Raw genomic sequence first — 15899 nt, forward strand, 5'->3', positions numbered from 1 at the left:
GCAAACTGTCTCCTAGCACGTGGCGTGTGTCTGGGAGGGACAGCTGGTCAGGGGAGCAGACCATGTTCTGCTTTTCAGTGGAGCAGGGAGGTTAGAAGTCCATGCAATTCCACTGATGTGCCCTGGGCTGCAGATTCCCAAGTCCATGGCTGGAAACCGAGGGCCGCGCTCAGCGTGGCTCAGGGCAGCAGTGGACGCGAAAGTGGCACCACAGTGGGCAGTGTTGTGGCCTCCCGGATAGACAGCATGTGTGGATGGACAGCAGGAGGAACTGCCGCACTCCACAGGAAGATGCTGGCAGGTAATGGGGAAGCATCTCAGTCAAGACACATGACATGACTTACAGCCGGGACACAAGTCAAATAAGCTGTTTAATCAAGACCCGGCTGATGCATGCAGATTCCTCTCTCACGGCTGTGTTCCGAGGGAGACTTCGCCCTGGGGGCACCACAGCAGAGCCAGCCATCGCCCTGCACCTCTTCCTCCTCACTGAGCCAGCACCGAGTGCCAGGCACTGGGCATGTATGGTGGGGTGCAGGCAGGGGCCTAGGAGTCAGGACTGACTTTTAAAAAGAGAGGTAGGAGGGGGAGGGATGATCCCGTAGAAAGGCAGACGCTCGGGGATTTGGTGAGGAAAGGCCGAGGGTCTCGCGGATTGGCCTGACCTCTCCTGCTTCCCACTCTGTGGCCGTAGCAGCCGCTGCAGTGGGGGATGTGCATGGCCCCGGTGCTCCTCTGGGTGACCGCCGCATCCTCTGCACACCTGGTACTTGCCAGGCACCAGTTCTCTCAACGAACACAGCACTGAGGACCCACTGGGATGTGACAGTGTATGGCGAGCACGGCAGCCAGGGCTGCCCACCGCACACGGCTCAAGGGCCTGCGGCAAGGAAGGCATTCAGGTTTGGGAACCCAGGGCAGGGCCTGTGCTCTGCTGGCAGAGAAGCCAGGCACCAGGCAGGAGCAACTGGTCCAATGGCTGGGGTGGTCTCCATGGATCTGACAGCAGCAAGGAACTAACTCTGAACTATTCGACCCAAATGACGGAGGGACTAGGACCCCGGGGGCCCCCAAGGGCTTCCTGCTGGGCACATCTCTCCCTTGGGAGCAAATCCACAGACAGCCCTTAGCCAGCTCTGGGGATGCCAGGTCCCACTGCACGGTATCACCAGGAGGTGACCACACTGTTGTGCACAGCTGGTAGGTGCTCCCAGACAGAGCTGCAGCCTCAACCCAGCGACAGTGCTAAGGCCCAGCACAGCTCTGCCCAGGAAGGCAGGGACATCGGGCACGGAGCTGTTCTATGATGCAGGTGTCTCCACGAGGCCCCAGGGAGAACTGGAGAGGCCCCCCCACCCCCCCACCCCCCACCACCAAGGGTGTTGTGTCCGTCATGGGCTCCCATCTGACCCACTCAGCCACGTGTGACAGGAACCAGAGGGTCTCCGTCGTCCACAAGGCTGGCCAGCCACCAGAGACCAAGGCCCAGTCAGTGCCCTCCAAGAGGACCCCAGGCCCACAGGGCAGGCGAATCCACGGGGCTCTGACCACAGGCCGGCCTGCCGAGCCACACCTTGTGGGGCTGTGGAGCAGGACGGGAACAACAGGATCACGGGCTCGATACCCACGCAGGACGCAGATTCTCCCCAGCAGTGGCCACAACAGACAAAAACGTCACAGGGGCCCACTGTCATCTGCTCTTAGGCTGGAAAACAAATTCTGATTTTTCTTTTTCTCAAATTATGTGTCTAGGCCAGGTGCGGTGCCTTACGCCTGTAATCCCAGCACTCTGGGAGGCTGAGGCAGGTGGATCACCTGAAGCCAAGTATTTGAGACCAGCCTGGCCAACATGGTGAAACCCCATCTCTATTAAAAATACAAAAATCGGCCGGGCGCGGTGGCTCAAGCCTGTAATCCCAGCACTTTGGGAGGCCGAGACGGGCGGATCACGAGGTCAGGAGATCGAGACCATCCTGGCTAACACAGTGAAACCCCGTCTCTACTAAAAAATACAACAAAAAACTAGCCAGGCGAGGTGGCGGGCGCCTGCAGTTCCAGCTACTCAGGAGGCTGAGGCAGGAGAACGGCGTAAAACCCGGGAGGCGGAGCTTGCAGTGAGCCGAGATCTGGCCACTGCACTCCAGCCTGGGCGATAGAGCAAGACTCCGCCTCAAAAAAAAAATAATAATAATAATAATACAAAAATCAGCCGGAGATGGTGGCAGGTACCTGTAATCCCAGCTACTTGGGAGACTGAGGCAGGGGAATCGCTTGAACCCTGGAAGTGGAGGTTGCAATGGGCCGAGATCATGCCACTCCACTCTAGCCTGGGCAACAGAGCCAGACTCTGTCTTAAAAAAAATTGTGTTTAATTGGATATACTTAAAAATCCATAAAAATCCAAAGAAAAAAACCCCAGGTTCCCTTCTTGGAACATTCAGCTGTGGCCCCCTTGGGCCCCATTTGCAGACCAGCAGCTTCAGCCACGCCAGGCCCCTCCCCTGGCCCTCCCTACCCCACAACGCTCACAGTCCACCGTCCTCATTTTCTGCATCTCAGGCTGCGATTTTTATGAGTAAGTACATCTGTCCCAGAACAGGTGAGTTCACTATCGACGACCCCGCTCTGCCTACGGCCATGAGGCCAACCCCTGGGCCCTCAGGACCGCGGCGTCTGCCATGTCGCCAAGCCCTGGGCCCTCAGGACCATGGCACCTGGTGTCAGGGGCAGCCTCCAGTACTCTCCAGGGAGTGGAGTGACGTGGTTAACAGCCTCCCTGCCTGCCGGTGCTGGGGGGCTTCTCCTGATGTTTTCTGAGCCCCTGCACAAACATGTTCCAGCAAGGACTGGCATGCGAGCGAGACCCAGGCTGCATCAGCGGCGAGTCTGCCTGCAAAACCTTCCAGACTTTTACAGGCGCTCAAAGGAGCATGGGAGGCTCAGCCCGGGGGCTCTGGGTGCCCTTCTGGGTGCAGCCCGTACTCTCTGGACACCAACTTGGGCAAAACCAGGGCTCACTGACCTTGTCCCAAGAAGGCCAATGACAGGGACCCCACAGAGGGCCCTGGAGAGGGTGAGGGGTTGCATGTGTGACAGTCGGGGACCAGCCCTCCTTCCAGAGGGTTCCACGCACTGCCTGCCTCCAGGTAGCCAGGAAGTACCCATGGTGCTCACTAGAGCAGCCCTGAGGAACCCTGGGAGTCTGGAGAAGGGCAGATCTCCGAGAGGGCCGGGGGACCGATGCCCAGGACGGCCCTCGCAGGCAGCAGTGTTGGGTAAAACCCGAAAAAAGAGTGGGTGCAGGGCCTGCGCAGGGTGGGGAGAGGTCGACAACACTCCTGGACACTGGTGCCCTCCAGGTGCTGCCCCGTGAGCAGCTTCACTCCTCAGCCTGGGTGCTCAGATCTCAGCTCCAGTCCTCACTTCCAATCTTTAGATTTTCCATTAAACTAAATGATTTTCTTCCCAATTAAGGCAGATTAGCAGAGGGTTCATATCTCAAGACTTTGATGCTGGGAGTGAGTGGGGCTGAGACCGACCCCTCAGGAGGGCGTGGGGGATGCTGGAGCGTGGGGATTAGCAGGGGCCAGAGAAGGCCCTGGGGAGGCAGCAGGAGGCTCAAGGCGAGGGCTCGTGGGAGAAAGTCTGGCACTGACAATACTGGGGTAGCCTGGGGTGGCAGGAGCCCCAGGCCCTGTGCGTGGGGCGTTTCACCCTCCCACGCTGGGGGCTGCTGTGGTGACGCCAAGGCTATGGCCCCCATGTAGCACCCGGGCCAAGCAGGCCACATCCCTGTCGCCTCTAGCCTGGGGTGTGGGCGAGGCTCAGGTGCCCCGGCAGGATGGAGAGGCCCATGGGGGCCACCTGACCAGGGTCTGGGCCGGGCTTGCAGCTGTGCCGCGGGGCTGCTGTGTCATCATGCGGGGCAGGAAAAGGTCCCTCCCTCACCTCCAGCCTGTCAGCTGCCACACCCCGGGCCACGCAGAGGAGGCTGTGGAGGGGGTGGGGCTCCTGCCTGTCTCACCCTCCTGTGCCTCCCCAAGGACGGCACTCAGGGGCCACGTCTGGATAGAGATGGGGGCAGCTCCGCCCGCGCCCATGTCCCGAGCCCCGTACCTGTCTGAAGTTCTCCCAGGAGTTGGTCCAGGTCCAGAAGTGAGCCTTGTGCTGCCCGAGGGTGGTCGCCATCAGCGTGTCACCGCGGTAATAGAAGACGGGCCTGTCGGATGGGAGGGGAGGACCATGTAACAATGGGAAGGACATGCTGGGTCCACCTGGGGGCTCCGGGCCGTCGTCAGTGGCTCATGCGTCCGCGTGAGGTCTTGGTTGATACTTTACAAAGATGATCGAAAAGTGAAAAGGCCTGTAAGGTGGCCGGGGCTGGGCTGCTTGGGCGTCCCCTCATTGCTGGTCCTTGGTGAGGCCAGGCCAGGCCCTGGGGAGGGTGGGTAAGCCAGAGGAAAGCGGGTGGCATGGGGTCTCCGGACCACGCTGGGCCTGCGAGGCAGGAACGGGGAGTGGGGGATGCAGCCAGGCACCGTCTCTCCCCACAGTGACCAAGCACTTGTGCCAGGTCCTGAGAGGGGACAAGTGAGCACACCCCCTCTATCCTACCCCAGAAAGCCGGAGGAGGCAGCTGCCTTGGGCCATCCCCACCTTCTGTTTCCCCTCAAGCCTTTGGAATAATCCTCATCCCTTCAGGGCCGCCTAGGAAACGTGGTTTGAGTGAAATGGTGGCTGCTCTCAGGGGTAGGAAATGGACTTTGGACACCAAGGATTTAGACAGAAGTTAAGAGCCGGCCGAGCCGAGCCGTGGACTTGGCAGAGCAGCGACTCAGGTGGAAGGAAACTACAGGAAGCCGTGGGGCACTGAAAACCAGGCGGGGCAGGGAAGAGCGGTGGGGTGGGCAGGGGCGGCATGGGCCCGGGTACAGGCAGGGATGAGGCCCCTCTCCCGGCCTCGCCCTCCCTCCTAAGGCTTTCCTGAGAGCCAGAGCCTCGCTGTGCTTGGACTTTCCCAGGGTGGCTCCCGCCCCACAGGCAGGTCCCCAGGTCCTCTCGTCACAGGCCCCCCGCCTCCTTCAGCACTGGGCACAAGCACGCCTGTGTCCGGAATGAGGGGCAGCTGGGCCTGGGGGTCGCCAGGGTGGCTCCCGCCCCACAGGCAGGTCCTCAGGTCCTCTCGTCACAGGCCCCCCGCCTCCTTCAGCACTGGGCACCCCACGCCTGTGTCCGGAATGAGGGGGCAGCGGGGCTTGGGGGTCACACCTGATCAGCAGCTCTGGGCTTCACCACTTGGATCTGGGGGAAGGGGCCGGGGCAGTTCTAGCACCAACCTGTCCATCAGCCGGCCCTGCAGGAGGGCGGGGAGGAGATTGAGGCCATCAATGGCCCTGTCTCTGGGCGGTGTCAGGCCTGCAAGCGCCAGGCTGGTGGTGAAGAGGTCCATGATGCTGCCCAGCTGGTGGCTCACCTGAAACACACGGCAGCAACGCGCTCAGGGCACTCTGCCCCGACCCGACGGGGCTGGGGGCCAATCCCCGGGGGGACGTGAGCCCCGCTGCCCAGCTGGGTCTACAGATACGCACACATGTGCACATGCCCATGGCAGGGACTGAGCGGAGCCACAGGCCTGTGAGTGGCAGAAGGGCCTCAAACCAGGCCTCAAAGACCCCAGAGCCAGGCCATGTCGTCACTCCCTGGCAGCCTCCTCTGCCCCTGTGGATCAGATGAAAGGAGAATCACAGCCCTGCCAGTGAGATGCAGGAGGTCCCACCTCTCCAGGCCCACCTGTCTGGAAAGGACCGCCTCGCGCTAACACTGAAAGCCCTAACGCCACCGTGAGCCCTGCCCCTTAAGTCAGAGAAGCAGGTGGAAGAAAACCAGGCGTGGAGGGGCAGCTGAGGCTGGACAGGAGCACCTCTAAGTGGCTGTGGCGGGGACGGCTCCTGACACACCCAGGGAGCTCCAGGACAGGCAGGAGGCTGTCTTTCCTGCCGTGCCCCGACCTCCAGAGGGCATGGGCACTGGTAACCAGCCATGACCAGAGCATGCCATCTGGCTCCCCTCACTGGCCCTGTCTGCTTAACTCGGGGGCTCCAGGCTTGGGTCACTCGGCAGGGAGACTGGGGAGGGGGTGGAGACACATCCCTGCCTGGCAAGCACAGCCTCTGGGGCAGCAGGACAGGGACCACCACCCGCTGCCAAGCCCTGGAGCTCCCACCCAGTGTAGACAACCCTCCCCATGGTCTGGGGCACCCTCGCCGCCTGCAGCCAGCTCCTCACTAGGGCAGACGGAGATCGCCAGCTTCTTCAACAGTAGGGTCCTGGCCTCACAGGGACACCCACTCCGCGCTGCAGCTGCTCATGGGATCTGGGGTCTGCAGCGCCCAGTGTGGGGCAGGGAAGGCAAAGGTCAGCGTTTGCCAGGAAGGTTCGGGGAGCTTTGCAGAGACTGAGAAGCTTCCCCAGGTCTGGTCAGCAGTGTCTGTGCGACTGCTTCCCACCCTTCTCCTGTCCTTTAAAGGACAGAATAATACAAGAAATCCAGACACCTTTGTCATCTGAAAAATAAACCGCAGAGCCGTGTCCGTGCCCGCCGCGCCGGCGGGGCGGGCGGGAGCTGTGTCTGCCGGTCGCCACATCAGCATGGGCAGGGGCCTTGTGAGAAGAACTCTCCAGGCAGCGAGGCCTTCCAGAAACGTCCAGAAATGCAGCTGCAGCCGCGGGAGAAGTCGCTAAAGCCATTATCGGAGCTTTTGAGACCTCATTTGGAATCCAGGGCTGCAGTGACTAAAGCCGCCCCTGCCCGGAGAGGAACCGTGGGGACATACGTCAGGTGCTTTGACTAAAACCCTGTCGTGGTGTTGCGGCGCACAGGCCTGATGCCATCGAATTCAATTTCAGTTTGTGGCCCGCGGGAAACGGCAACGTGGTGGCTCTGGGGAGAGGTTTCTCTTCCTCAGGGAGCAAGGCAGACAGGAAGGTTCCAAAACGCTGAAGTCTGCATTTTTCTTAGCTGGAACCTTTCCACGGGCAGGTGGGTGGGAAGGTCTGTGAGGTATAGCCATCCCTGAACCCACTGTGCAAGGAGCCGGGCAGGGCTGGGGCAGCTCCCCTCACCTTTCCCAGATTGCTGCTGAGCACAGCCACGGGTGGCTCCCAGCCTGGGCAGCAGAGCCCCAGCCCTGTCCTGGCCTGGTGGGCACCCGCTGCAGTGGGAAACCTCACATCTCCCAGACCTACACAGGTCCCGAGTCTCACGCCAGCGTCTCCCAGACCTACGCAGGTCTCCAGTCTCAGGCCAGCGTCTCCCAGGCCTACGCGAGTCCCGAGTCTTCACACCAGCATCTCCCAGGCCTACGCGGGTCCCGAGTCTCACGCCAGCGTCTCCCAGGCCTACGCGGGTCCCGAGTCTCACGCCAGCGTCTCCCAGGCCTACGCGGGTCCCGAGTCTCACGCCAGCGTCTCCCAGCCTACGCGGGTCCCGAGTCTCACGCCAGCGTCTCCCAGGCCTACGCGGGTCCCGAGTCTCACGCCAGCGTCTCCCAGGCCTACGCGGGTCCCGAGTCTCACGCCAGCGTCTCCCAGGCCTACGCGGGTCCCGAGTCTCACACCAGCGTCTCCCAGACCTACACAAGTCCTGAGTCTCACGCCAATGTCACAGCGTTCACTGAATGGCCACCGGCCACTCCCTGCAGATGCCCTCACACAAGAGGCCAAATGGCCCATCCCTACCCTCAGGGGAATGGCGCTCAGGGGAGTGGAGGGGGTGGTGCAGCTGCAGCCTGTCCTGGGGCACCCCACACCATGCAGGAGGCCGTGTGCACCACCCATGCTTCTCCTGCACAACAAGGCGGTCACTCTCACGGTCACCCTGCTCTTCACACGGAGCCGCGGCTGCCTGTTCAGTGAGTCATGGGGGCCTTCCACCTTCAGGGTCCTGGGAACTTGGGGTGGCCCAGGAGTCCCATGTTAGACAAAGGCTGCCCTGGGCAGAGGGTCTGAGGAGGGAGACTCAGACACCTGTAGAGAACAGGTGCCCTTGGCAGGTGCCAGCCCCAGTCCCACTGGCTGCTGGAGACACAGGGGACTGCCCAGGCATGGTGGGTAGGAGTGCAGGCTCCACAGCCAGGCGTCTGCTCCCACCTCTGTCCCCTTGTAACTGGGCGGCCCTGACAAATGACTTCCTCTCTGGCCTCAGTTTCCTCATGTGTAGAATGAGTGGGGAAGAGGAAGACCTGGCAGAACAGCAGCCAATCCCTGGGCCTGCAGATGTGTGACCAGGCCAGGCAGTTAAGGCGGCAGACACACGCAGGCCACTCATCAGCGGGCTGGAAACAGGAAGGGCAGCCTGGGCGAGCAGGGGGTGGGGTGGGACACAGCCATACGGTCCTCAAAAGTGGAACACAGGCCGGGCGTGGTGGCTCACACCTGTAATCCCAGCAGTTTGGGAGGCCGAGACGGGCAGATCACGAGGTCAGGAGATGGAGACCATCCTGGCCAACAAAGTGAAACCCCGTCTCTACTAAAAACACAAAAATTAGCTGGGCGTGGTGGCGGGCGCCTGTAGTCCCAGCTACTCGGGAGGCTGAGGCAGAACTGCTTGAATCTGGGAGGTGGAAGTTGCAGTGAGCTGAGATTGCACTACTGCACTCCAGCCTGGGCAACAGAGTGAGACTCCAACTCAAAAAAAAAAAAAAGTGGAACAGGAAGGCCAGGACAGATGCCTGCGTGCTGCTGGCTTTGATGGTGGAAGGGCCAGGAGCTCAGGAATGGCGCGGCTACTAGGATTTGGAAAAGGCAGGGAACAGAACCTCCCCTGGAGCCTCCAGAAGGGGCTGGCCCCGGCACGTCTTCACTCAGTCCCGTGAGCCTCATGTGGACTTTGGCTGCCATCACGTGTGACGTTCCAGCTGCCACCGGGAGCGCCCCCCTCTCCTCGAGGGGCCGCCTGAAGGGGACGGCTGCCTCTGGAGGCCGTCGGGAGGGCAAAAGACTAAGAAACAGTGAAGGAACGCCCCCGTTTACAAACACCAGACTCGGCCCCGTGTTGATGGCGTCTGGCTCAAGTGCTCCAGTGAGAGAAGATTGCACGGTGTGATTCTCAGCCGAGGGGCAGATTCCTGGGCCGGGGGAGATGGAGTGATGCATGAAGGTGGTCAGCCTGAGAGAGCAGGACGCACCCTCGCCCGGCTAGAGCCCAGGCCACCACCGAGGTCTCCACCCCACGCGGGAGACAGATACCAACAGTCCCGTGTCGGGCTGCTGCTGCTCTCCGAGTGTCCTTACGACACTGGCCTGAGAAGAGGTACTTTGGGGAAAAAAAAGACCGATTCTGTAGTAGACAGGTTTTTAAACATTCAGCCTGCTCTATGCCTCTTCTAGAAGCTCATGGTGCCCATTAGCATGCTAAAGGCACTGACAAGTCCTGCAGGGAAGAAACCTGTTTAACTCTGTTTAACTCAGGACTGCTGCGGTGACTACACCATGGACATCTCCTCCCCACACAGTCATTACCAGCACCTCTGTAACACATGGCAGGATACACGGCTCCAGTCGCCACCGAGAGCCTTCCTGCCCGTCTGACTGGGCCACAGCAAGCACCACGCACCCTGAGAGACCCCTGGTTCCGAGGAGATGGTGAGGCTGAGCATAGGGTGCGTGGGGGAGGTGGCCAGTGAGGGCTGCACACACCCTGGGGTGGCCACAGGCCTGGACCTGCTGCCCGGCAGACGGGTGGACGCTGACTCACCTGGCCTGCGGCGATGTGCCCCGGCCACCACGCGAGGGCAGGCTCCCTCATCCCTCCTTCAAACGTGGTCTGCTTCCCACACAGAAAGGGGCCGTTGCTGCCACCTGGGAGAGAGGGGCCCCATGTCAGGCCACTGGGACTCGATGTCCCCAGGCCCTCCCCCTCCCCAGGTGACACTGAGTCACTGAGACCGGTCATGGAGACAAACGGCCCGGCCAGGGCACTCTGGCTGGAGTGGAAGATCCGAGCCTCAGGGCAGCTCCCTGGGGGCCCATCTGAGATGCCGCGGCTGCAAGGTCCCCTGGAGACAGTGGGAACGTCATGCCCACCGAGGACACGGAAACGTAACCACATGGTGTCAGCAAGACTCAGAAGCGTACACTCCCGCAGCAGAGGCCCTGGGCGCCCGGTGTGCAGCTGCCGACTGCTGCTTCCCGAACGTGAATGTTCACAAGCTTCCCGGTGTTTGGGGTACTTAAAATGCAGCCAACTTCTGGCCCCCCTACAGTTCTAACTCAGTCAATCAGGGTGGGGTGCAGGAATCTGTGTTTCTGACAAGCCCCCAAGACTGGATTTTGGTCTCTGAGCCATCACTTGTGGGAAGTGGTCATGGGGCAAAGGCCAGCTCCGGTGCCGGGACCATCCCTGACTCACTCCCAGACATGGAGGGAGGAGACAGGGGGCTCATGTCAGGGACAAAAACCACTCCTGCTGCTGTAGCCTGAGCCACCTGAGGCTCTCTCTGCTTCGGGTCCCCTGAAAAAAGGGGAAAAGGAAACCAAGGGGCTGGCTGTGGTGGCTCATACCTGTCATCCCAGTACCTTGGGACGCTGAAGCAGGGGGACTGCTTGAACCCAAGAGTCCAAGACTAGCCTAGACTGGTTTCTACCAAAGAGAGACCATGGCTAAACCCCATCTCTACAAAAATACAAAAATTAGCTGGGTGTAGTGACGTGCCCTGTAGTCTCAGCTATTCAGGAGGCTGAGATGGGAGGATCGTCTGAGCCCAGGAGGTCAAGGCTGCAGTGAGCTGAGATCACGCCACTGCACTCCAGCCTGGGTGACACAGCAAGACCTTGTCTCAAAAAAAAAAAAAAAAAAAAGAAAAGAAAAAACCAGATGCGGTGGCTCACGCCTGTAATCCCAGCACTTTGGGAGGCTGAGGCAGGTGGATCACGAAGTCAGGAGATCGAGACCATCCTGGCTAACACGGTGAAACCCTGTCTCTGGTAAAAATACAAAAAATTAGCCAGGCGTGGTGGTGGCGCCTGTAGTCTCAGCTACTCAGGAGGCTGAGGCAGGAGAATGACATGAACCCGGGAGGCGGAGCTTGCAGTGAGCTGAGATCCGGCCACTGCACCCCAGCCTGGGGCGACAGAGCAAGACTCTGACTCAAAAAAAAAAAAAAAGAAAAAGTATTTTTCTGGCAGTGAAAAAAAGTGAACCACCCAAGGGACGTGAAATCATCGCAATTCTTTCCTGCACTGCCTTCCAAACCCCACTCTGAGCGGCAGCGTGGGGAAGCCTCTGAACAGAACCTCACAGGCAGCTCTGCTCAGAGTTCCCCCCAGGCGAGCACGCCAACACCCAGAACCCGGCCTGGCTCAGGGAGGGCCCTGCTCACAGCAGCAGAGCCACAGAACCTGTGAGGCCACAAAGGACACTGAGCTAGGGACAGTGGCCACTTCCAGGGGACACTCAACTCGCAGGAGGCCATGCTGTTCTTTCTTCTTTCTCCTTTCTCTCCCTGCCTCCCTCCCTTTTCTTTCCTTCTCTCTCTCTCTCCTTCCCTGCGTTTTTTTTTTTTTTTTTTTTTTGAGACGGAGTCTCGCTCTGTGGCCCAGGCTGGGGTGCAGTGGCCGGATCTCAGCTCACTGCAAGCTCCGCCTCCCGGGTTTACGCCATTCTCCTGCCTCAGCCTCCCGAGTAGCTGGGACTACAGGCGCCTGCCACCTTGCCCGGCTAGTTTTTTGTATTTTTTAGTAGAGACGGGGTTTCACCGTGTTCGCCAGGATGGTCTCGATCTCCTGACCTCATGATCCGCCCATCTCGGCCTCCCAAAGTACTGGGATTACAGGCTTGAGCCACCACGCCCGGCCATTTTTTTCTTTTAGAGACAGAGTCTTGCTCTGTCGCCCAGGCTGGAGTGCAGTGGTGCAATCTCGGCTCACTGCAAGCTCTGCCTCCTGGGTTCATGCCATTCTCCTGCCTCAGCCTCCTGAATAGCTGGGACTACAGGTGCCCGCCACCACACCAGGCTTTTTGTTTATTAGTAGAGACGGGGTTTCGCCGTGTTAGCCAGGATGGTCTCGATCTCCTGACCTGGTGATCCACTCGCCTCGGCCTCCCGAAGTGCTGGGATGACAGGCGTGAGCCACCGCGCCCGGCCCCTCCCCCGCTTTCTTTCTCCGGGATGTTCTGTTTCTAGTCTTGCGCTGGGTGCTGGGTGTGTGGGTTCCCATTACAAATAGGTACGTGTGCCATTTGTTTGTATGAAACATTCTGTCATTTAGAAATGAAGACTCAGGTCGCTGGGGCCCTTGCCATTGCTGGCTGGTGGTCGTGGGTGCTGGCATTGAGGTGGCCCCCCGGGCTCCCCATGGGGAATGGCGGCCAGCACCCTCCCTCCTAGGAGCTGCCTGTAGCCCTCCACACATGGGTCTGTGGGGGGGCCTCGACTCGTGGGTCTGACTCCAGTGGGTGGGAGATGGAGCTGTCCAGAGGGCCTGCACGAGAGCCAGGCTCACCCAGGGGAGTCATCTGGTGGGACGTGGCACGAGGGAGCCTATGTTTCTCTTTTGGCTTCCAGCTGTGCTGATTTCCATCACTTCAAATCCTGAAGCTCCTCTCCCCGCAGGATGCTGGGTGCAGGCCCGCCCCCCCAGCATGGTCTCGGATGAGGCTGCAGGGCCCCTCCAGCATGGTCTGGGACGAGGCTGCAGGGCCCACCACGTGGTCTGGGACGAGGCTGCAGGGACCCCCTCTGCGGTCTGGAATGAGGCTGCGGGGCCCCCCACCGCGTGATCAGGGAAGAAGCTGCGGCCCGCCCCCCCGCGTGGTCTGGGAAGAGGCTGCAGGGCCCCCCAGCGTGGTCTGGGAAGAGGCGGGTTCAGGTTTGTTGGCGCTGGGGTCGGGTCAGGCATTCATTGGTGCCGAGTGGGGGAAAGGCTGAAGCTCCATCCCAGGAACCACTGGGGTGGTGGGGCCGGGAGCCCATTTTCATGGAGGCGGCCTGGCCCCTGGGTGACCAGGTTCAGGCCACACTCCCAGGGCTGCTGGGGGTCTTGGGTGCCAGCCCCCACCTCAGCAGGGACACCCTGCTCCACCAGCCCTGCTGTTTCCATGCAGCCTCCAAAGCCTCCGATCTCCAGGGTCACCCTTCGGGAGGCGTCGGCCTCTTCCAAGACAAACCCTCACCCCTGTGTTATCTCCTCCCCACCCCCAAGTTCAAAGCCACTCCTGCCTCACAGCCAGTCCAGCTGCTCCTCACTGACATGCTGGCTGCGGGGAAACCGCGAGGAGCGACGGCGAGCGCTCACCTTGTTCGGGGGCGGAAATGAGGGCAGCGCCGTTGTCCGACGTGAAGAAGACGAAGGTGTTGTCCGCGATGTGCAGGTCGTGGAGAAGCTCCAGCATCTTCCCAATGCTGTCATCAATCTCCCGGACGGCATCTCCATACCTGGAGGACGAAGACAAACAGATCAGGAAGCCAACGGCATACTGGGATTCACGGAAGACGTGAAATCTTCACTTCACAGATAACAGCGAAACTGGCCGGCCTCTTCCCGGAAGAGGAATGGCTTCAGTTCAAGTTTATGTGGCTTATGAAGGTCAGAGCCGGCACCCCCACCACAGCCCTCCTCTGCTGATCCCAGGCCAGTGGACGGCTTCAAACGGGGGGGGATTGCTCTGGCCTTTACATAATAGGCACTAAATGCCACAGTACTGAGTGCCCCATCTCCGGAGTCATCGAGCACAGCTGGGGCCTCCAGCGCGGTCTGTGCTCCTTGGAGCCGGGACTCACCGCCCTCGCTGACTGGTGCCCAGGAAGGGTTTGGAGGCGTAGACGGGTGCGTGCGTGGCGTCGACAGCCCAGTAGAGGAAGAAAGGGTGGCGCCGTGCCTGTCTCTTAATGAAGTCCAGGGCTTCCTATGGTGAGAGTCGCACCGTCCTCCTCCAGCCTCAGGCAGACCTCCCCACGCCTCCTACAGGGCGAGGCTGCTGCGGTCCCCGTCCCCCTGCCTCCCACAGGGTGAGGTGGCTGCGGTCCCCGTCCCCCTGCCTCCCATAGGGCGAGGCGGCTGTGGTCCCCGCCCCCTGTCACCTGCAGGTAGATCTGGGTGAGGTTGGCTTCCCCCGTCTTCAGATTAATCGGAAATTCTTCGTAGTATCTGAAAAGAACACAGATCCAGACAGACATCAGAATGCAGGCCAAGAAAGTCCCCTTCTCACTGACTTCACTGGCAAAGCCATGGGCTTGATTTAAAAGAAGGCTGGGGCTGGGCGTCATGGCTCACGCCTGTAATCTCAGCATTTTGGGAGGCCGAGGAAGGTGGATCATGAGGTCAGGAATTTGAGACCAGCCTGGCGAACATGGTGAAACCCCGTCTCTACTAAAACCACAAAAATTAGCTGGGCATGGTGGTGTGTGCTTGTAATGCCAGCTACTTGGGAGGATGAGGCAGGAGAATTGCTTAAATCCGGGTGGCGGAGGTTGCAGTGAGCCAAGATCATGCCCCTGCACTCCAGCCCAGGAGACAGAGCGAGATCCTGTCTCGGGGGTAAAAAAAAAAAAAAAAAAAAAAAAAGGAAGCCTGGAAATGAAATGTCCACTCAGAGAACAGACCAAGCTAGATGCATCCCTCGCTCCCCCAGGTCATGGTCTTGCATCTGATGACCTGCCACGTGGGAAGATGGGGGAACAGGGCCGAGGGCGCGACACCAAGGTGAAGGCAGTGAGGTGGCTGTGGTCGCTCGGGGCTGGACTGGGGCTGGGGCTGGGGAGCCACCGCTCAGGCCACGGGGCTTGTTCTGAAACGGCTGCAGTGCTGGCTGTCCTAGCCTGCGACTACTGCAAACCACAGAACCGCACACTTCAAATGGGGGCTGCGTGGGGCAATTCCCACACCTCCAAGGAGCTCTATCTAGAAAAAGGCAGCAAGCTGGTGCCACTTCTGGTCCACTGCCACGTAACAAATGAGCGCTTCTGCCAAGAGGAGTCAAATTAAGCAAAATAAAACTCACAGAAGACGAGGGGCCCTAACCCAGTGCTGCCGTGTCCAGAGGTGCTGCCCCCACGCCCGGGTACCAGGACAGCTCCGTCCGGACAGTGGCTTTTGCTTCTGGTGCGGCTCCCAGTGGGGTTTCGTCCCACCTCCTGTCCTGCCCATGTCCCTGGACGTCTGGAGCACAGCCGGCCTCCCCACCCGTGGACCACATGGGCAGTACCCTGACAGCTAGGACAGACTGTGTGGGCTCCCTCTGCTGGGGGCCTTCCTCTCTCAGGATGGCTAAAGGGATCTACGACCTTGAAAAGGTGGGAAACCCCAGGCATGAGTCTCACAGGCTCTGGGGCAAAACTTGGTGACAGAAGCCCCCAAACCAAAGCCCTCGGTGCCCGGGGACCCAGGGACAGCCCAGCCCTCGTGAGCAGCAGCTTGAGGCCACCAGTGCTAGAGACGGGGGCAGGCACGCCAGGCGCAGCAGTTGAGGACGTGGGAGGGGAAGGGGTGGGGCTCCATTACCTGCCAACCATCTCCCAGTCCCTGTACACAGGGATGTTGGGCCTGGCCTTGTTGTCATAAGGTCCAAAGTGGCAGTTGGGGGATCCAAACCACTCATCAAATCCGTGCTTCAGGGGGTGGAACTGGGGCCTGTGACCCAGATGCCTGGAAACAGGAACCCAGGACACTTCAGAGACCCCCACGTGGGGACACTCTGAAATTCTGAGCAACAGATCCTCCAGCTTCACAAAACTCTTGGTAAGATGAGCACCCTCCAGCACTGAGTACAGGCTATGCCTGGGCACGGCAGGGACAAAAGACCAAAGCCTCACTCCGAGGAGGGTGCTGGCACCACCTGCCTCCCCCACAGAGCGTCTGGGCACAACCAAGGGCGGCAGGCACAGTGGCGGCTGGGGTTCCCG

The 15899-nt window shown here is 60.4% G+C and overlaps 1 protein-coding gene across 5 annotated transcripts in view; it reads right to left on the reverse strand.

Annotated features, from left to right (window-relative positions):
• The window catches only part of GALNS (galactosamine (N-acetyl)-6-sulfatase), a 47151-nt gene that overhangs the window by 10824 nt on the left and 20428 nt on the right, over nucleotides 1-15899 (reverse strand). For 4 of the 5 annotated variants that reach the window (XM_033219343.1, XM_033219344.1, XM_033219345.1 and 1 more), the window contains 7 exons: nucleotides 15499-15642; nucleotides 14079-14145; nucleotides 13779-13903; nucleotides 13294-13433; nucleotides 9755-9858; nucleotides 5337-5473; nucleotides 4117-4219 (listed from right to left, as the gene is read on the reverse strand). In XM_033219343.1, the coding sequence (XP_033075234.1) occupies nucleotides 4117-4219; nucleotides 5337-5473; nucleotides 9755-9858; nucleotides 13294-13433; nucleotides 13779-13903; nucleotides 14079-14145; nucleotides 15499-15642 (820 nt within the window). Of the gene's footprint in view, nucleotides 1-4116; nucleotides 4220-5336; nucleotides 5474-9754; nucleotides 9859-13293; nucleotides 13434-13778; nucleotides 13904-14078; nucleotides 14146-15018; nucleotides 15181-15498; nucleotides 15643-15899 lie in introns of all 5 variants that reach the window. The other variant, XM_033219341.1, reaches the window with a different exon arrangement.

The sequence above is a fragment of the Trachypithecus francoisi genome, unplaced genomic scaffold (assembly GCF_009764315.1).
Source record: "Trachypithecus francoisi isolate TF-2019V2 unplaced genomic scaffold, Tfra_2.0 Lachesis_group10, whole genome shotgun sequence".
Lineage (NCBI taxonomy): Eukaryota > Metazoa > Chordata > Mammalia > Primates > Cercopithecidae > Trachypithecus > Trachypithecus francoisi.